Source organism: Athene cunicularia (assembly GCF_003259725.1).
Source record: "Athene cunicularia isolate RWA chromosome 10 unlocalized genomic scaffold, athCun1 chr10_part1, whole genome shotgun sequence".
Classification (NCBI taxonomy): Eukaryota; Metazoa; Chordata; class Aves; order Strigiformes; family Strigidae; genus Athene; species Athene cunicularia.
The window spans coordinates 5,952,754-5,974,751 of record NW_020799112.1 but is presented as its reverse complement, the minus strand read 5'-3'; the positions used below and the strand labels follow the sequence as shown (position 1 = coordinate 5,974,751).

Sequence of the window (21,998 nt, the reverse complement as noted above, 5' to 3'; positions counted from 1 at the left end):
CAGTGCAAATGTGCATCAGCCATTCCAATTCTCTTGGTACAGTACATGTATTCAGGTAATGGGAGATAAAACAGCAATCAGAACAGCATATTCACTTGAGAGGAAAAACAAACAAACCAACCAGAGTGATAATGATATCCAAGAAAAAAGGTCTTGTATCCCCCCGAAAATCAGTGGAATACACTAGCCCCATTAAGAATGCAACAGTTAAATGGACAATTATACGGTGTTTTGGTACAAGGCAAGTCTCTCCATATTCAAGCAATTACTTTATGAGTAATGCTCACCTGATTTTCTGAAACCAAGGAAGAGCTTTTGCTCCCACAGAAATTGATGCTCAGTACATCTTAAAATGAGTTTATTTATTAGAAGAAACCTAGATGCAGAATCTTAACGTTACGCATCCAGATTTGACATTTTTGGTTGCAGTATATATTTTAATAGTAATTCTTAAACAAACAAACCCCAACAAACTAAACCACAAAAGTTATGGAATTCTAAAAACTAGACTGACTTCTAACTTAACATACACATTAGTTTTCAAAGTCTTTTTGCACAGTTCATCAGTAATTGACATGTACAGTACAAAGAACTATGAAGAAATAAAATGTGAACACTTTAATCTGCAAGAAGCTAATGCATATTTGATATCTATTAAGACACAATGGATCTGCCAATTACTGGATGACATTTCTACAATCTAGAGTGATTTTCTTCCCACAGATGCTAAAGGACTGCACTGGTATTAATTCTTGATTTTCATTTTGAAAGAATAATACATTTCTGATTCTGTTTTTAAAAAAAGCAAAGTCATCCTACTGCAGTGGATTCAGGGTGTATTATGAATGTCCCAAGTCAATCAATATCTGAGCAGAAATGTTTCATTTGGTAAAACTTTCCAGATGAATGTTTATTCAGAAGCTGCTTATAAAAGTGGCTATTGGTAGGGACTGGAAGGAAGAGTGGAATTAAATAGGGAGGGATAGTGTTGTACCAAAATATATAAAGAAAAATTTAAAGCTTTTCAATTAAAAAAAATTTGTATATTCAACTCGCATCAGATATAGATGTGCACAACAGACAGAGCAGTTAGAAACAACAAGTACATTTACAAAGCTTTCTTTTCATGGTTAACTTCTACCAGCATTTCTGAAGGTAACCTACTAAAACGATGACCCTGTTTATAATAAAGGCGCAAAATATTGCTCTGTAGCATATTTTGAAAATAATATAAAAATAATTTCTATATTACAATTTAAACTTGGCTTGTAAAATTCCAACATAATACAGCCTTAAGTCTACAAACAGAACATACTTACAAACACCTTTGTGTTGTTTTCCTCTCATTTTTAACAATATAGTATTTTAGTCATATACACTGGAAATTAATGTGCAAATTAAAATCGATATTAGTGTCTGTTACTGAAATAGTTTAAATTCTATGCTATATACTGTTTGGTGATCCTCTGCGTAAGCTGCCATACCCTAAAACAAATACTCTTCAAATACACTGACAGAGACTTAAAAAACACTAAGCTGAAAAGCCATCTACAATCAGCATCAGTTATTTTGCTTCTCTGGACCTATGTTTATTTGAGATTATTGTGGTTTCTATTAACATATGGGTTTTTACCTGTGCAAAACATTACCAGTGTTACGAAGACTTTACTCCCTTCCTGGCTCATACTTTACTTTCACGTTCAGCTTGCGAGTGTTTTGTGTGTCCATGAAGCACCTGATTTAAGGCCCCCACTACTAACAGGATTCTGTCCACAGATTTCAGAGGACATGTGATTTAGCCCAAAGAGGCCTAAGGCGTCCCTCTACTCCTCAGGCAAAATTCTCATTGATCCTCTTGTTGGAAGAGTAACATCATGCAGCCAGACGGGAACAAACACTGGCTAAAGGCTCAGGCCTTGATCCCACAAACGCTTAAGGTTTTTCTTAACAGTTATGTTAAGTTTCTGAAAATAAGCAGCCTCCTTGATGTCAGGGAGACTATTCATATTGGTGAAGTTGAGCACCTGTGTAACTGTTTGCAGAATCAGAGAGTTAGAGGGCAGTATTTTGTCAGATCTGTGCTGTGCATTTTTTGATATCTACACATTCATCACACGAGAAGTAGATTACCCTGAATATGCCTATATGTACAAGGACTGATATTGCCTCAGCAGACTGCTTTGCTCTGCAGTCAAATGGTGCACAAATCCACGTTAAGCATCTCTCCTCAATGCTTTCTGTATCAAGTAACTGCTCACATCATGAATTTTGCAATTTTAGAGAAGACGACTCTGAAGACTTCACTTGGCCTATTTAGACTTCTTAAGAAATAAGCAACACAAAGCTTTCCAAGTACAGCGCCCTTCTTTCACTGATCCCCTTAATGTTACTTCTGACTTAGGAAGAAGGAACTAATTGCTAAAGAAAGCTGGGTCACACACACCGTATTTCCATTGCATTTATAAAGCTTAATGAACCATAATAACAAAGGTTAATCCATTGTTTTAAAATCCAAAATATCTGAGGTTACTTTTGATAATCTATACCACCTTCTGAATGAGCTGCTTGTTAGCCATATGCTACAAATGATACCCACATCTGAAAAAATACTTGTAAAGTCTAGCAATAGTTTATTAACTCTATAATTATAAAGCATTTTAAATGGAACTTTATATTAAAGTGTGACAGAAACTCATTATGTATTACGGGTGTTCTCTGTTACGAAGAGACCCTTGTATCAGTTTATGAACAAAGTAAAAAAGTGGTGTAATAGATTTAAGCTTTTTTTTTTTTTTTTGAATTAGAAAAATAGCACATTCACACGTTAAAAAAATTCCAGATTCTGCCAACCTGAATATCTCCAGTGATTTTGGATCTATTCCAGGAAGGTGGAGCTTACCCAGGATTTAGTCTGTACTTTTTAAAAGCTGGTCAACAGTGATAAATGAATCACTATCATGAAGAGAGGGGGAAAAAAAGCACATACAAATGCAAAAATATGCATGTGTATTGCAGTCACTTGAGCTAACAGAAGAAATTAATTAGGTCCTCCAAAACCAAAACTGATTTCTGTACAGCTGGGACTAAGCAGTAACTCTAACAGGCTCTGGAAGGTACAGAGAAGGCGGGTCAGGCACAGAAAAGGACTTGCTGGCCTGTGTGCTACATATGCTTTCAGTGTATGGAAAAATAAACTAGAAGAGCAGTCAAAGGTTAGCCATTTAGTGCAAAAGAAAAATACATTCCCTCTAATACCTAGCTAAGAAATGACACTTCTTTCAGTGCTAGTTAATGCAACTCATGAGCAGATGGGAATTCCTGGGAAAAAACCAAACCAAAACAAAAAAACCCAACCAAACAAAAAAAACAGGTAGAAAATTTCCTCTTATAGCTAGACTCTTCTTTTAATGGGACAATCCTTCCTTCAGGAGGAGGCACTGGTTCTGCATGTTTGAACTGTTTAATACCAACTATGGTGTCCCCTTTAGACAACTGCCACAAATAGCAAAAAAAAAAAAAAAAAAAAAAAAAAAAAAAAAATCACAGTATTACTTATCCAGAAAACAGGACAGCTACTAGGAAAAGATGGGTAGATTTTAACTGGCAAATTGCATTGTAGGTCTGAAACTTTTCAATGCTAAGAGACGAGAGATGAGTGGGATATTTGAAAAGAGTTCTAAAAGTAAACAGCAATATTAAGCAAATTATTCAAAGATACGCCAAGAAAAGAATTCTGAGGAAGCACTTACAACTAAAAAATGTTCTGTCAGTATTTCATGTAACAAATATCTTAAAATGAGCAATCCAGTCATGGTAAATATTTGTGGAAATATCTGAGTGACCTGAGGATGAGAATGAACACTGAAGCTTAGTATTCTATACAGACAAGACTATTATTGTTCAGAAGACCAATTAACTTTTCACAATATTCTAACATACAGGTACAACCTATTCAATTTAGAACAAAGTAATCTATTTAAATAGTGACAAGCTGTAAACCTCTCTCTTTTGTGAGCAATAGATCTTAAAAACATACTACAGAAACAACTCTTCTGAAAAATGGGGAACAGCAGATTCTCATGGTAATTGCTTATTTTTACATACATGCTGTTTGTTACTTTTTTCCTCATTTAGAAAGGCCGCAACAGACTTAAATGCACGGGCTGGTGTAGTTTGCTGCTAATGTTGTATTTCTTCAGCACAACTTTACACAGAAGCATTTCTCACGAGTATCAAATGTTACTGCTACTCTAATGCTCTAAGAGATCTTAAATATTTCTTTTTTTCATGGGGTCTTATCCTGTCAGTTTCTCAGTCTCAGCAACAAATACAATCAAGTATAATATCTGATTTTTTTTAACATGATCTGGCTGGCATAATCTGCAATCTCAGATTTCTTTGGCAATAAGAATTTACATGTAATTACAACAATTAACCAAAAATGGACACAATGCTTAACTACTGTATGCAACCAGAGACATGGGTTGTAGAATACGCTTACCTTAAGGACAGAAGTCATGTGGAGTTTAAACCTCTCACTACACATGCTGATATTTCCCTTTTATGAAGGAATACAAAAATCAGTAACACTCAGTGTATGCTCAGTATATGGCAAGAAATATGACATACAGGTCTGGCTTCATGGAACAGCTAATATGGCAAAGACCATGACTTCTGAGGAGTGGCTAATGGACTTATTTTGAAACTATTCTTTAAAATTCCCCACCAAGCAGAAAGCCTAAAGATATGGTCAATTTTAAGTATGTGCTCAGTTCCACAAATTTCAATGGGAGATTAGAAAAAGCATATGTGCTCTTCCTGAAAGCTAGTAGACGTCAGCATAAATTTGTGTATCTTGTTTCACAGACTACTTTAGACTTGTTTTCAAGGCTAACTAGAATTAACTGTACACAAGTGAAATGGTGCCACCTGTGTCAAGAGTAGAAATCGGGGTAGAGCAGAAAACAATCAGAAATAAAGACTCTTTGGCAAAGAATCTTTCCTGTGCAGGCCACAAAAGTGCTATTCCATAATGATAAGGCAGAACTCATATACTGCACCTTCATGTGGCAGAATAAACAGTCTTGAAGGCAGTACTTCACCTACTTGTGGAAAATGAGCTCTTTTTTTAAAAAAAAAAAAAAAAAAGTGGGTAAACAGTAAATTAGCTGTTGCTTACAAGTATAACAACACTAAATATCTATTCTTACTACATTACGACAGTTGATGGTGGAGAGGTGCAAAAACAGCAAGAAAACTTCCTAATGTCATACATCTACTTTAACAGCATTCGTGGTGTCTGATTTATAGAAGTGATTCTATAAGCAAAGTTTTATTTTCAAAAGTATTGCAAATACTTATGTAAATATTGGACACCAGACCTGTGCACATCTGTGCTCGGAGTTGCCATTCATACTGGAGGTATTTTATAGCCATCTTGGAACTTCCTGGTGGGTATGTAATTCACTCTAGAAGACTCAAACACAGGTGGATCCAACAGTCTTCCAGAAAGGCTCAGAAGTAGTTGTATTTGCAGTAACTATCACTCAATAATGTTGAGAGATGAATAAATAGATAATGATTAAATTCATGCAATGGCTAAGGGAATCAATTGATGCAATACATTTGTTTTGACAAGCAGTTCATTCAGCTCTAAAATGATCCTAAATTTCCTACCTGGTCATCAAATTTTTCAAACCCAATAAAGTTTTTATATTTTAGTTTTATTTTAACAGCAATGAAAATACTACTAAAATTCAGGTGCCCAAAGGGGGGGGGGGGGTTGTGATGTGAAGTCTTGCAAGTCATAATTTATTTTTTATAAAACATGTTTAAAAATTCAGTACAAATAAAAGTGGTTCAAATCTACTTTTTTATGGAAATGTGGAAATAACTGGTAAGAACTTGAAATTAGGAAGAGCTACAGCCCTCATGAATTCAGACCTTTCACTCTCATTTTCCCAGAATCGTTCAGTTTCAGACTGAAGTGAGTACAAACATTAGTAGTAATGTAATATGCTGCCATGTCAAAAATATGAAGTATGCAAGATCACTACTATCCTGAAAAAAAAAGGCTATGAAAAATTTGGGTTTTACTGAGGGCAAAAATACTCTCATAATAGCTATAGAACTTCAAACGTCTGCAAGGCAGATACTACCCTACTACAACACCACATCTCCGGTATTATGACTTTCCCCTATCATTCTACTACCTGAGTGATGTCAGTGTAAATTCAGGCACCATTAGTAAATTTTTGACCAAACATATACACAGCACTGACAAAGGAGTAAACAACCCTTCAGCTTACCAGTATATGTAAAAAAGACACTGACAAAATGGAAAATAATATTTTTTTATGATAAATTAATCCTATTATTTCATCATTGCCCCGGAAAAGCGAAAAGCTAGACACTATTTACTCATCAATCCTTTATTCTTTTTTTAAGGATTCCTTTTACTGCAATTCAACACTGTTTACTTTGTAAGTAAGAAAATGGTAAAACTAAGTAGTCACAGAAGAATCCTCAATGCCTGTGTCCCTTGCTTTCTCTCTCCCTGCGCTTTAACTCTTCTTTGTAGCAGTATGAACAGTAATTTTCAGTCTCAGGACGACCATAAAAGGAACAGTTCTCCTTCTTACAGCGGTTCTGCTGGATGGAATATATTGGGCAAACTGTGCTTCTGCCTTGATTTTTATCATTGTTCAACCAGGTCTGAGGAGCATCCTCATCAGCATATTCTAAGCAGTCTCTAATATCACCAGTATTGAATCCATTTGTGTATGTCTGAGACTTGTGTTCAGTAGGCATGGCATAGCTCAGCGATTCCACTGTGTTCACTGTACGGATACCGGATATCCGGGCTGGGCTATAGCTCTGAGAAGACAGTGATCTGTTTTGTTGGGGATAGGTGGCACAGGTTTTCAAGGTGCCAACCACTGGTTTGTAGGTATCATCTTGGAAGCTCGATGGCTTGGAGTTGACATCATGCAAATGGATGACACTTTGCCTTTGAACAGGTGGCGTATGGCTATAGTGGGCAGATACCGGAATGGGTCCGCTTTTCTTAGCACCGTTACTAGGTGAAGAAAATGACCCAGGAGTGGGACTAGTGCGATCTTTAAATTTTAAAACCAGTTGAGTAGTATGGCTTTGAGGCAAGACGGGTGATGCCCTATCCTGAGGAGATGTTTCTAATTTTTCTTTTGAATATGCTTCTGGCTCCAGTTTCCTACTAGACGACCCATTCAGTGCAGCCTTTTTCTCAGCATCCTTTCTTTTCTGTTCCTGTTCTGCATTGAAACGCTCCTGTGCACTGGTCAGGTAATAGCCTATCATCTCCTCATGGAACTGATGCCTATGACTGGTCAAAAGAAGGCCAGCAAAAATAAACTTTCGTTCACCCTGCATGGCAGCTCTCAAAATATTTAGGCTGAGCTTCACATCAGTGCTGTACTTCCACGGGTCAGCCTGCTTGTCAGAGAAAGATTTAGTGTTCATCTTTTCAATGGGTGAGTTGCTAGCTCTGTCAGTTGGAGATGGAGTGGTCTTTTCAGATGGAGAAGTGCTTGCAGACTGTCCAGATTCCTCTTTGCTTCCTTTTCGAGACTTAGACTTCTTCTCTTTGACTTTCTCTACTGTGTCACCATTTTTTCCATTCCCTGAATTGGCTCTGCTCATTTTGCCATGCACCAGGCCTCCAAGACCACCCATATTCTTTTTCAGCTTAATTCCCAAGGTTTTACTCAGGCTTCCTATTTTATTGGCAACTGAATCCGTCCTGGTTTTGTCTTTATCTTTCCTCTGTTTGTCCTTTTCTTTTTCTTTACTGTTTTTGCCATTATTGCCGTTGGAATTACTACAGATGGAATCTCGGTCTGAGTCCATTGAGTCAGCCAGAGACTGAACGTCTTCCCCGGCTGAAGCTGTAGGGGATTCTGGTTGAGCCAAAGGGGCCTGCTATGGAAAAGTAATTATAATTAGATACAGCAAAATCAGTTTCATACAGGGACTTGGTGAAAAAAAAACCAAAACCAAACCAACAAATCCAATACAGATTTTGACACTGATTTTAAATGTACTTTTTAATTTATGCACTGACATTTTAGCCTGTTTTCTTCACCAAATAAAGCTTATATGGCTGTGCTGACTATGTATCTTGCTTGTTCCTACAGTAGCTTTCAGCTCATTTCAAGGACATTTTGTAGAACAGAGGGCAGTCTTTCAGAGGTTCTGTGAAAATCAGTGTCTGAATGATGGAGAGATGCGAGTTAGCGCTCCTGTCGAGGGGGAGGCTGCAGCACAACCTCCCTGCTTGTGCTGGCCAGCATGCAGAGCCTGGCCATTCAGTAGGAAGCATCTATGATACAGGCTGCCTCTCAGCCAGGGGAGAGACAGAGAGCATGGAAAGGAACTGATAATAGATGGAAAGGAAATGAGTTTTTGCTGAAAGCTGTAAGGGGGGTGCAGCACACAATCCTGTACGTAGCAATATTTCAAAATTCATTATGTTCAAAACCCAACTTATTTAAATTGATTTCTTCATTGCTCAGGACTCTGGTGCATGAAAATTAAAGGTACAGTGCACCAAAGTTAAACATCTTGTCTGAAATAGTAAACATTGAACTTCAGCAAGTAGACTGAGGAATACAATGAGGAATTTATTCTTGGTGGAAACACAATGCAGATAAAACTGGTCTCAGAAGTCTGAGCTCCAATTTATATTTCAGTTAAGGTCCTGAAAATGCAATAATGAGGATCCTAGGATACTTTAAAATGTGGCTCTGTTAATTTACTCCTGCAAAATTTAAGTCTTGATTTCAGGCATCATGAAGCTAAAATCTGCTAGAGATAAATATGAAACATTTAATTAACAATAATGATTCAGAGAAAAAAAAACAAACAAAAAACAAGCTCTGGAGATGTATGTACTTCCAGTACAGAAATGCATGCCTGCTTCCTATCCCTGGGTACTTAAATGTCCTCTACCTCTCTGGGATCCCTGAGCTCCCCACCACCCAGTCTGGAGCAGAATTGTTATCCCCACTTGGCAAAGGAAGAAATTAGTGCTAAAGTGACCTGACCATGCTCACATGGCAAGTGTGAAGCAGAGAGAGGTAACCCAGGTCCCACAAGGTTCAGGCTCACAGCTTACAACTACAGGACCATTTTGCCTCTGCTTTTTCTGAGGTGGTATCTACCACTGTAGAAACTGTCAAAAAATGGATTTTTTCCCCTCTTGCAGATTGTTAAATGCTTTCTCCTTTTGTGTTCTGTTCCTCCTTTCAAATCCCATCTGTGTAGGCTGTCTAAATCACCTCCATCCTCTCCTAGCAACCTTTTGCCTCCAGACTAACCCCTAAATGTATTCAATGTAATTTGCAGAGAAATTTGCAGCTGACTAGGTGCCAGCTGGGCATGGTTCTAAAATAGCTTTCTGAAAGAACCAGGCTCCAGTTCAGCGCCAGTCTGTGGCCTTTTGTCAGCCGCTCTAAACTGGGAGCTGTCCAGGGGTGCAAATGTATTCTCAGAAAGAGAAAGGACTTGGGATTGGTAACCTAACAGTGTCATTAGGAGAGCAAGCCAAAGTTCTGACAAAACAATGGTGAGAAAAGGTCTATTTTAAGGTTTTTCCAAACTACACGGACTATTGAAATAAGTAACGGAAGATTAAGCTAGAAAATACATTTCAGAACAGAGTATGAGCTGCAAAAAATATACAAGCAACTGTGTTATTAAAACAACTAGGAAAAAAAAAGAGATCTATAAGCCTGATTGCAATGACAATGAGCCGTGAGTGACTTGTCCCTGCTGCTAGGACACTGAGGTGTTCCAGGCAGCTGGCCAGTCCAGGCAGCCTACCCTACACAACACCCTGTCGTGCCTTGGATCTCTCATCTTGTTAGAGCGAGGGGGAAGTTTACCTTACCCGTGTCTCAGATGGTATGCGTATCCAGGTTACATTCATATAGCTGTGTAGAAGATTAAGCTTTGCCTCAAGAGACAGAATCAAACTAAGGATGAAAAAGAAGGGAACAAACAGTCAAAAAGCCTGAAAGAAAATGCAATACTTCTTAACAGGGAGAGACGTAACAGCAGCCTGAATTGAGACCATCAGCTGGAGACCCACCCATGTCTCCTCCCATGTAACCAGAGAAGGTGAACAAAGCCCTCTCTGTTATACTTCAATCAGGTACAGCTCAAGACATTTTACTGCTTAACACTAAAGTTACAGAAAGGTCTTACTTGGCCAGTCTGGTGTTATCATTGTCATCTTTTCCCCACTCCCAGTCTTTCCCAGGATCAACCGCAAAGTGCAAAGGCAGTAACTTGTGTTCAGAGTCAGTCAGGGGAATCACCGCTGAAGTAGAGAAGAAACAAGGATTGGGATGAGGGAAACAAAAAAGACCAGAAGAATGATTCAGCTGTGAAAAGCAGCAAAACTGGTTGAAGAAGGGCAGAATTTGAGCGTGCTGCAGAACTGTCTCTTCCAGACCACCACAAATGATTTATACCAGGCTCCATTTCCCTATTTTGAGTTTGTGCAATAGAAGAGAGGGAAAGGTTAATAAACTGATTGCTCCTGGAGTGAAAGATCAGTCACCTGTGGAGGAGGGGAGACCTCCGGGAGAACAACACTGCCATTTTGTAATGCACAATAAACATTTCCTGGAGACAGAGCCATTAGAATAGCAGAAAGCAATAAAAAGTTGAAATATTCCTGCCTGTGTCTCACACAGATGCACATACTTGTTAATTATTTTGTCTTTTCAGTTTAGTCCCTCTGTTTTCCACTGCCAAAGAAGCAAAAGTATATTGATAACAGCGTTAAGAAACAAAGTAAAATGCAGTTACAGCAATTTTGGACTAAAACTGTGAATTAACATAATTGAGGAGCAAATATCAACATATATATGGGTTAAGAGGTCAATTTGAGGCCTGAGTGTAGTGAAAAGGCCATTACTGCTGTTATATCCCAGCATTACTGCCTAGCTGTTCTGGTTCTTCTGTCCTTCCCCCTCTCCGCTAGGGCTCTGCCTTCTGACACGTATCTGAATGACTCTGCTTTATACTCAGCATGCAGGGACTGCACTCTGGAGTGTCTATCATTCATCACCAGCAAGAAACTAAGATAAAAACACTGTCAGCTTTAATTAAAGCCAGCAATTTGCTTCCATTTCATTAGGAAAAAAAACGTAAAAGCTGTTGAGGGACTTGGGGGGGGGGGGGGCAAATTTTTAAGTAATCCTTTTTAATGCTGGCTGTTTCTATTGATACTAAAAGTACACCTATTAAAAATGTTTAGTGATACTCAATTTTATGACTTTCTTAACATCTAAGTACAAAACAAAGCTTAGAGCTGATTGTCTATAGCATGTCACTGTTGTCTTAACTAGTGTACATGCTATGACACACACTGTCCCCATCTTCACACAGGAATTTTTTAAGTAGTACTTTTCAAACTGTGAGTGGAAACTCTATACTAGTTCTAAGGGATAGTCTGAGGTTGGTACGAAGCACTACCACCTTCATACAAAAAGCATCCACTAAAGTAATGGAGTTTTAAAATTCTATCTTCACTGCAAGAGATTTCCTCCCTCTCAAGGAATTCTGTTTGATAGCCAGGGTTTCTTGTAGGAGTTCCTCATGTTCCTGACAGAAAAGCATTTTAATATTAGGACTGCAAGCAGGATCCATCACATTCATTTCTAAATCAGATGATTCCTGACGCCCAGCCACATCAGAGATTTTGTGACTTTGGTGTGATAGTTTGGTTACACTTGGTTTTGGATGCTCTCTAGCTGAAACCACACTACTAGAAAAAACAGTCTACAAGTCCTAAGGCCAACAGATGGGATACGTCAGAAGTAACAGCAGCTATTTTGTCCATGGCAGTTTTAAGCCATATGGTCAGGACTTTCATGCCATTCATCAGATGGGTGTATTGCCTTCTGTGCTGTGAAGTCACAGGGTTTCCCAGCACTCATCTTTATGCCTCAAGCATCATTACTGATCTTCTATACAGAACACTTTAACTATTTCTGAAAATAGTAGTAAAATAAAATGCTGACACAGATACTGACATACTACTGTTAAAAATCACTGTCGTCACACCTCTCACACTATTGCAAACTGATTGTGGGCAGCCATTTCACTGCTGACTGGCTGACAAAGCACAGGAGTGTGGGAGGCTCTAAGTTCAATGAAGCAGTCCTAGGGGCACTTGAGAGCTGGTCTTTGTTTTCCATTAAAAATATACAAACCACCTGCGTAACTATAACCTGTGTAACTACAAAATTATTTATAGGTTTTCAATCAGACATTGTGGATTTCAAAACAAGAGGGCCTTTGGTAACCATCAGAAAGAATGCCAGCTATATGCTGGTAAAAAGAAGACATGCCAAAAAGCGTTTTAAATCCTCTCCAGACAAGAGGATTTTAGCATGTTTTTTCTCTTTATATACCTTTCTAGTAGTGCTAAAATGTTCTGATAAATGACTATATGTGAAAGCAGAACTTGGCATCAGCAGTTTCACATCAGCATTTATTTGACCACACATTTCACAAATATAGGACATACTGTCTTCTCAACAACTGAGCTTCTCAGCAGCTTAAACATTTATGTATGTACATGCAGTAGTTCAGACAGCCTCAGATGCTGCTCCTGACATCTGGCTACATGGTTAGAGTACAAATACAAGAATTATGAACAGCTTGGCTTATCAGAGGTGCTCCTTTTAAGAAGTTGTAGCTCTGAGCTCTCAGCTGCATTCTGATAGTTCAAAATCTGACCATGTACTGTGGCACCTGTGCCACTGTTTTCTGACTCTTAATAACTGTGGCTCTCCCTTCCCCTGTGACAAAGCTGCTAACATGTCTATGCTGACAATGTACAAAAAAGAGGCGTTATTAGAGCATCCTTGTGCCAATCTATTTCCTGTCACAGAATTTGAAGAACAATAGCAATGCTGTGGTTGCTGCTAGACTGCTGCAGTCTCTAACAGCAACCAGCTTGGCAGCTTAAAGTTAAAGCATTCCCTTCATCCCAGACTTAATGCCAAGTGCTCTCTGCTGCTCCACAGAATTGAAGACTGTGTATTCAAGGCCCTGCAGTAAACCATGTAAAATCAATTCATACAAAACAAATACTATTTTGAATCAACAACCCTTGTAATTAACCTGGATGAACTTGCACATGAACAAAGCCAATATTTAACCATTCTGATGCTGTGCTGGATATTTGGTAGCTTTTTCTCTTCCAGCACCTTTCCTACAGTACCTGTAGTGCAACCACAGGTGTAGGCAAATCCTACAGAAAGGCGGTTTCTAACTACAAGAAGTATATTTAACATTATTGCCAACACAGAAGAAATCAAATACATGACCTTGTTACCAAACCCAAGATCTTGCAGGGCGTAACAAAAATATATGGATTGTAACAGGAATCTTTCAGTAGGTGGCACCAAGGTGTATCACTGAATACTTTAATATATGCTGAGAGGTAGGGTCAGAGCAGCTGAACAGTAATTTCCCTCAATAACTTTTGTCAATCCTGTCACTCAGAGGATGCCACAACAGCAAGAAGTTTGGTGGGTGACAGTTACTTTATCTGCAAAGTTAAAGCAGAGATAGTTAAGTTCTGTGTATTCAATCTAATTCTTTACACACGTAGGCTCTTGTAAGACCTGTGATAATGAAGTCTGTATGAAGGCAGATAGACATGTCTGAAATAAATGAGGTTACTGTCGTTCTACTGATATTATTCTGAGCCCAATTGTTAAAAGGGAAGAAATGGACTCTGCCTACTCCAGAAATTCTCCTGTTTCACCTGCAACAGAACTCAGACCTAAAACGGATCAAAGACCAAAGACATGGGGACATGTTCTGCAACAAGACAACTCTACAATTTGTAACGGAGACATACATGCAGGAGCTGCTAACTTAATAGTGTGCTGGCACTAAAGTCCTGGCTGCAGCATATCATCAGCAACCATCAACAACAATTGCATTACAATGGTATGAATTTGCTTTGCAGACATTAATTTCTCACAAGGTGTTTCACATTATGCCTCACTGTACTGCTCTGGAAATGGTTCCTATGTGAAAAGCATTTTTCTAAGGGCTGAAAGGCAGCTGCAGCGTCCCAGCGTATAATGCAAAGGTCAGACCTATTGTCAAGCACCTACCTACAAAACCCCCCCAAATGTGCCACTGAAGGCTGTATAGTTGGGCTGGATTGATTTTCCCGTGGAATATCCAACATCTAGATCAACCACCTTCTCCATTTCTGTCTTATGATTCAGTCTCCTCTTTAACCAACACCACATGCAACCCTTTGTAGAGTGTTTCCCATCTCACACAATCTCATGTGAAAAACTCTGCTCCTTCCAAGAAGGATGATGTAAGTAGATGTAGACATCTTCATACAAACATTTGACAACAGAATCTTGTTCAAGAGTTTCTTTCCTCTTTTGCATTATTTTAATGAATTTTCTCTCTACTTTGCACAGCTGCAGCATGCTGACTGTCCCATAACATGGAAAATGCCTAATACATCCAAAATCAGATGAAAAGCACATAGGTTTAGGGAATTAAATGAAGGATATTTAGTTGCCTCTAAACTACTCTGTAGGAAGGAGGACTAAATTAAATTCACTCAGGAGATCTCAACAACCAGCACTCATTCCACGTTCACATTACAGGTATATGCTTTCCTAAGGGATTTAAAACACCTCTGCAGTGTCATCAGGAAAAAAAGAAAGAGGACTCATAGTTAACAGCAAAACTCCACTGAATTTTTCTTATATCTCACCATGTTTTAGACAAAATACTTTACCTTTTCCCACAAAAGGATCAAAGACAGGTATCAGTTAATCTCACATCTTTCTATTATTAAGTGAACAGGTCTTCTAAATAAGGGCAGTTACAGCTACCTCCTAGACTACTGATGCAGGAACAAAACCAGTCCTGAAGCTCTTGTCACTCTTAATCCCATATCCAGGAAGATCAAACTTGGCACAGAAATATCTGGTCAGACTTTGCTGTCAGTGTTCCAAAGTAAAAGAGAAGACAGCAAGGTGATAAGGAAAAAACATTTCAACTGTTTTTAAATGAGAAAAGTGCATTTAGCACACTAGAAGAGAGATTCTTCCATTACATGAATTTTCAATAGCAATCTGACTCACACTTAAAACTTCTAAACACTTTATTAACCCAAATTAACAAAGGCCTTCAAAACCCCAGAAGCACAGTAAGTAACTATGATGATACCTATTGACATATATGGAACCAACAGAAAAGGTCAGACAGACAGTGATGGCACAAGGTCAGGACTGAAGAGTTCTTGGCTCACAGTCTTGTGATTAGACCACACAGACTCCTAAAAACGCAGCAGTAAAATTTAGTGGATATTGTTTCCTTTCTGATAGACAAAACACCTACAGGTCGAAGAAAGTAATTTGTGCATTGCATTCAACATATACCCTTGGGTTGCTTTGTTTATAGCATACCTTGTTCTCTCTGTTGATCTTTTTGTTCCATGGAAACAAGTGCAGAGAAATGGGCCTGATCATAGGCTAGCACAAGAGGTGAGCAATGGCATCTGTTAGGTAGAACTTCAAGTGGCAAATAAATTCCTCCAAATGGTATAGGTGCAAATGCTGCAAAGAAAAATTAGGTTGTTCTTTTTTTAACTACTTCAAAGAACAGACAATAAAATTGGTTCTACTGTATGTAACAACCGTGCTACAATGTTTTCAGAGCTCGAGTAGCCTGGAGTAATCAGTGCAGAAAACAGTCATAACAGGTAAAATTCCATTATTGAAACATCAGGAAACATGCTAAGAACAATAATGCAAACATTCTGCTCTTATATGTATTTTCCTTGCTCTGATTATATACTAGTAAAGATATTAAGGTCTTATAAAAAAAATCTTGATGACTCTCACACATGTATGCAGATTTGTGTCTTCCTGTAGTACTCCTAGGTAGAAGGATATTTTCTAATACTCAGCAGTAAATACCCTATCAGTGCTTTTGGTAACATACTCTGCTCATGCCTTGCATTAACAGATTTCTGTAGGAAACATTACAAATGCATTTACAGTACACACACACACATATATATATCATCACACACATCGTATACATATGAATGTGTATATCTATGTATGTATGTAAGTTGCTCAAAGTCAGGTTAGATTGGTTTATGCAGTGTTAAGGGGCACCAAAATACCACAGCAGTTAGAACCTTGTTAGCCTAGACCAGTAAGAAATGTATTGTGTTCTGTAATTTGGTGGTTGTTAATATTAAATATCTAAGATAAACAGATTTTTGGTGAGACTTACATAATTATCCCGTACTTTTTACTTTTATCTAATAGAAATGAATTTGGTCTCATTACACCCCACCCCACCCCCCCAGGGCAGCAGCTATCCCATAAACACTCACATACATTGCAGCTGGGTCTTTTGTTTGTGATAGTTTAGGACTGATTCAATTAACACAGGTGCAAATTTCTAATAAAAAACTCTTACCTTCTCCCCCTGAGTCTCGTAACATTGTATCTGCTACTACAACAATAGGTCGTCTCAAAATATGGGCTAAGACAAAAACATGGAACTCTTCTAAACTCTCATATACTGGATCTTCTGCATTATCAACTCTGAAAGACACAGTGTTGAAAATTTTTGAACCAAACATTGAAACTTTAGTGAACAAACATATTGCAACAGATATTTCCTCTTCTTTGTCACTCATATTCCCACTCTCCTAACATATTCCAATTATTGAAACAGGCAATATAAGAAATTGGAAAGGAAAATGTACATTGCTATTATTTCCAAAATGTATCTGTGCTATCCTATTCATCTGAAATACAGTCTTATTTTCCTAACCTGTACAAATTTCAGAAAACCTTTTTCTTCATATATGAATGGACAAACACAACTGCTAAGGTTGTTTCTCTTTTACTGAAAAGTTTACAAAATGCGCATTTTGAGACATTTCATGGCTCAAAACGTTTGACAGAAGAAAGAAACTCTGTCTTAGAGAACATGTGCTACCAACGTCTAGGGATATACTGCTGATCACTAAATGAAATGGGGTACTTTTTCCGCAAGAAAGGTAAAACTGAACACCTGAATTAAAATTGAACGACAAAATTAAAAAAAAAAAAGTTTTCCAACTAGCGTCAGTATGCTTTGGATCAGCCCCACAGTCTTCTAGGAAATGGAAATGCCCAGCACCTTTGGGAGTCTAACCAATAAAGTCAGTCATTTCTGAAAGTGATCATTTTTTTTATCTGGACTGCAAGGATAAATCTGTTAAATTCCCCACTTTTCTAGCTGAATATTTCCAAGCCCTTCTGTGACGTCATAAGCATTTTATAGAATTTTTGGTTTCAGTTATGTCCTTTCCTATTTTTCTAGTTTAACGTAATTAATATCACTAATACATTTTAAAGCTCTGCCTCTACCTACAAGACAGAAATAAACACACTAGATGGAAGAAGACTGAGGAATGGGAGTGTTGTGGGAATCAGACAAAAGTAAAGATGATAATTCACAGCTGAGTGCCACTTAAAAATGTAATACACACAGAGCAGAGCTTCTGTGAGACATGATGAATAAAGGTGGGCAACATAACCTAGGCACACTCTTAAATGAAGGCAGCGATTGTCCTCTTATAGTTAGGTGTGCAGAGAACTTCCATAATTAACTGTCATTAATTTTCATTGTATGTGAAAAATAGTAACTGAACATAACTGTATGGGCACTGCTCTAGGACATGTGGGACAAACAGTAAGCTTCACACATGGTATCCAGCACATCCCTGGAACTTCACATGAAAATCTTTTATTCCAACCTAGAAGCACAGCCCACCTAGGATGGAAATTATTAACAGTATGCTGATGCAGGACACAAAACCTCTCCTTCCCTCTATTCCTCTTCCCATTACCCAAACCCATCAGGAAATTTTTCCTGATGTTCAAATTAAATTCCCCATTTTGTAATTTCCTGTCGTATTCCTTACTGAATTCTTCCCCATGGTTGGCTGTAACAGCTTTTCAGCATTTGCAGTCCATTATGTCACCTTCAGAGTAGTTTGTTAGCCAAAAGGAAGTCAGAAGAATCCTGTTACTGGCAAGACAATATGCTACAAAGATTTCCAGCTATTTTCTCATACTAGTATTTCCAGACTATCAGTCCTAAAGTTTTTCTTCAAATCCTCTCATTATTCCTCATCACGTAATTAAAGAAGTTTCTAGAAGCGAAAGGCATATTGCAGATGCAGCTGTATCAGAAGGACCTTTATCCCTCCGGTCAGCTGATATAAAGCTCGACTGAACATGAAGTCCAGAAATTCCACTGGGCTTTTTACTCTTCAATATCACATCACGGAATTACTTGACTCATTATTTATGATCATATTCACACATTTCAAATCCTTCTATTACACATCTGTTTTCCATTGCTCACTTTCCCAGAATCCCAGAGTGGTTGAGGTTGGAAGGGACCTCTGGAGGTAACCTTGTCCAATGCCCCTGGTTGAAGCAGGACCACCTACAGCCCAGGACCCTGTCCAGGCAGCTTTTGAGTATCTCCAAGGAGGAAGACTTCACAGCCTTTCTGAGAAACCTTTTACAATGTTCAATTATTTCATCAGTGCCAGTAATTCATGTGGGCCATCTCATATTATTTCAGTGCTACTGCTGAGAATTCAGTAGGAATTTTCCTAAAGATTAATGAGAATGAAAAATCATCATTAAGTATCCATAGCAACCTGCCACATCCTTTGATCCACTTTCATTCTGTTTTTTTTCATGGACCTTTATTTATGCTAACTACATGGCCATGAAAATTATGGACAAAATAATGTTGTCACTATAACACAGAAGCAAAGGAAATTTAAGAATCTGAAATTAATTCCTCTGTTCATGTAAAGTTAATTTTTAAATAGTGAAATCTACATATATGAGTATATAAATCTGCATTGCAGAATCCTGCTCAACCAGGGCATTCTAACTGAATAATTTGTCTTGATTGTAAGAACAAATTAACAAGAAAGGAAAAAAAAAATATCTCAGCCTATCCTACAGGACCACTGATATCTCCAATCCAAAAAGAGTGGACACCTATTCAGCACTCCAAAGAGATTCTCTTCTGGAAAATCCAATTTTTACTGCAGCCAGTAAGGAAAACAACCTCAAAAAGCTGAAACAAGAAAGTCACCTACCCTGCTGTTCCACCTGACTACCTGCTGTCTGTTCCTCTTCTTTTGCCTGTAAACTCTGAGCAAGATCTGTCTTCACATTTTTGGATTTCCTTCTAAACAGCTCCTGATGGTAAACTTGCTTTTCCTTCCCATATATACACTCTAGATTCTCAGTTTATGCAACAGACTCATAACAGATATTCCAAGTTTAGATTAAGTTTCAGGACTCACGGAGAGCAAGACACCAATGCCTGTTAACAGCTGAGAGGTACTCAAACAACATGACAAGTAGTATGTTCTTCAAACTGGTGATAAGGTACAAGCATGAGACCAGAATGAAATCTGGGTTCATTCCTCGATCTGCCACCATTCCATTTCTGAAACCTCTTCTTTCCCTGCTTAAGAATCCGCAAATTAAAACCAGCATACAAATTTCTGCTGTAGGAATCCATCCATTGATTTTTTACACAGTATTTCAGCAATAAGCTTCAACTCAAACACAAAAAATTGCACAGTTGCGTGACATTTCTCTTCTTCAGGGGAAAAAAAGTATACTGCATTGATTAAAGGAGATATACAACGTGAATGTTTTGAGTTCCAATTCTTATTTCTTAGACTTTAAAAATACCAGTATTTTTTCTCAGGCAAAAACAAGACACAGGCGGCAGTTTTGAAGGCATATAATAAAAGAGAAAACCTAAATCAATTTTCCCTAAAATATTTTGGTTTTAATTGTATTTTGTATATAATTATGTGGGAATGCATTCTTCTGTGTAAAACATCTGTGGCATGTGTGATGCAGCCATCTGTCAAATAGGAAGTATCCTGAATTCAACGAAAACTTGTTAAACTGGGAAACACCTAATCACTTTGTAGGTACTAGTACTTAATTTTAATATAAGTCCGATCCCTCCTTTGCCTTGAATTTTACCTCTTTTCTAGAGTCTGTGGGATATCCACTGTTTTCAGATCTGAAGGGCTGTCTGAACTAGCATATTTGCATCACCACGGCAATTTGATTATTTCCAGACTGTGTCTGGCTTAGTACAATTTACATCAACTGAAAATAGGCCAGATAAAAAGATTTATTAGCCATCAGAAACTTCAGCTAATAAGGAGATGATATACTGTTATAATGAACCTTTTTCTATGTGCATCCTATAATTGCTGCATATAGTGAACAGTTAGTTACCATATCTGTAGTAGACCAACAGATCAAACACAAAAAGTTTTAAAGCAATCTCTTTGTTAAATGATATAAATTCTTTACAAGACGAGGTTCTTCAATGGACACAGTAGTTTTGTACGAAGATCTGTATGTTGAAATACTCTGAATACCTAACCAAGTCTGAAACCTCAGAGATTACAGTCATTACATGCTTCCTGTTTAAATGTTCCAGTTTTCGGCCTTAAATAAAACTCTAATGACACATGGGAAGATTACAGCAATATTCCCTCCCTGCTTCCCCATTTAAAATCATTTGGGTTCATTAACAGGATAGTGCCAATGGCATATGAGACAGCTAGCTAGAAGGTGACAGTTAGTACTAAGTAAGAATACCACCCACTTTCAAACTCTGTATTAGCTCACACCATGACACAACATCTAGCTTGCAACACCACCAGATTTTGAAGAACAAGTGATACTCAATCTAGCACTAGAACAGGCTTGGAAATCTCTGATTGACAATAGTTTGCAAAATGAAGGAATGAGCTGGAATTTTCTCTTTAGCAGGACTGCAATAGTGTCCCGGTTTCAGCTGTGATGCTTCATAGTTAATTTGCTCTGCTTTACTACTTGGATGGATTTTACATGTTGGAAACTTGAACTTAAGAAGCAAGTTTTTCTGTGTTCCCTTTATCTTTTTCTTTCGTTCCGACTTGCAAGCCTCAGAATGAGAGTGCTCCCAAAGAAGAAATCTGAGATTTAGCAACAATTTCCTTTGCCTGTAGTTCACTCTGAAAAATAACTAAAAAGAACTTGCAGGTGAATGAGGCGGCATAATTCCAGAATTAGGCTTGTCACTGAATTCTTTTGAAGGAGATACAACTTCTGATGCTTTAGCTAATTCTGATACCAAAGGAGAATGTCTCACCTAGAAATCAAAGACTAATTTGCAAGCATTCTTAATACACTACCTAACTACAGAACATAAAATACCCCATCTCAAAAATACTATTTTGATACACTTCCTTCCCAAGGCTCTATTTTGAACGTGGGTACATTAAACTGAGAAAATAATTCATTCTGTCACATTCATTCTGTCTTTGGAATGATTGTAAAAACATATTCACATGTTTAATAGGCTAAATTTCTTGCCTGACTCTTCTTTCACTGTTTTAAAGGAAAAATTAACTGTTGTCTTTTTATCCTTACTTCAAATTGATTTGCAAAAAGATAAATTCAAACATGATGAGAACATTACAACCAAATTATATTAATTCTTTATGTAATAGTGATACTTTAAGTATCTAGGAACTAAAGGTAAAGATGGTTGATCAACTGGCAAATGCAACATTTGAAGACATCTCCGACTAGTACATACTGAAACTACAAAGTACATGAAAAGTAAAGAAGGAAGCAGACAGAATAAGGCCAGAGAAAATCGGTGTTGAATGACCAAATTTAATAGAAATGTGAATTGAACTGCATTAGAAGACTAAACCATATCAACAGGAAAATATCTACAGACATAGTAAAATGAAAACCAATCTATTTTTCTTTAGCCTTGAAAGAGAAGAAAATGAGACACATTAGGGCTGACAATTTTTTAACCAATGA

General features: G+C 37.7%; 1 protein-coding gene across 3 annotated transcripts in view; it reads right to left on the bottom strand.

The window, feature by feature from the left end:
- Positions 1–6,420: 6,420 nt before the first annotated feature.
- Positions 6,421–21,998, bottom strand: part of OTUD7A (OTU deubiquitinase 7A) — a 99,932-nt gene continuing 84,354 nt past the window's right edge. For 2 of the 3 annotated variants that reach the window (XM_026856369.1, XM_026856370.1), the window contains 5 exons: positions 16,537–16,664; positions 15,510–15,659; positions 10,246–10,360; positions 9,929–10,013; positions 6,421–7,959 (listed from right to left, as the gene is read on the bottom strand). In XM_026856369.1, coding sequence (XP_026712170.1) covers positions 6,526–7,959; positions 9,929–10,013; positions 10,246–10,360; positions 15,510–15,659; positions 16,537–16,664 — 1,912 coding nt within the window. In that variant the 3' untranslated portion in view covers positions 6,421–6,525. The remainder of the gene's footprint in view (positions 7,960–9,928; positions 10,014–10,245; positions 10,361–15,509; positions 15,660–16,536; positions 16,665–21,998) is intronic. The other variant, XM_026856371.1, reaches the window with a different exon arrangement.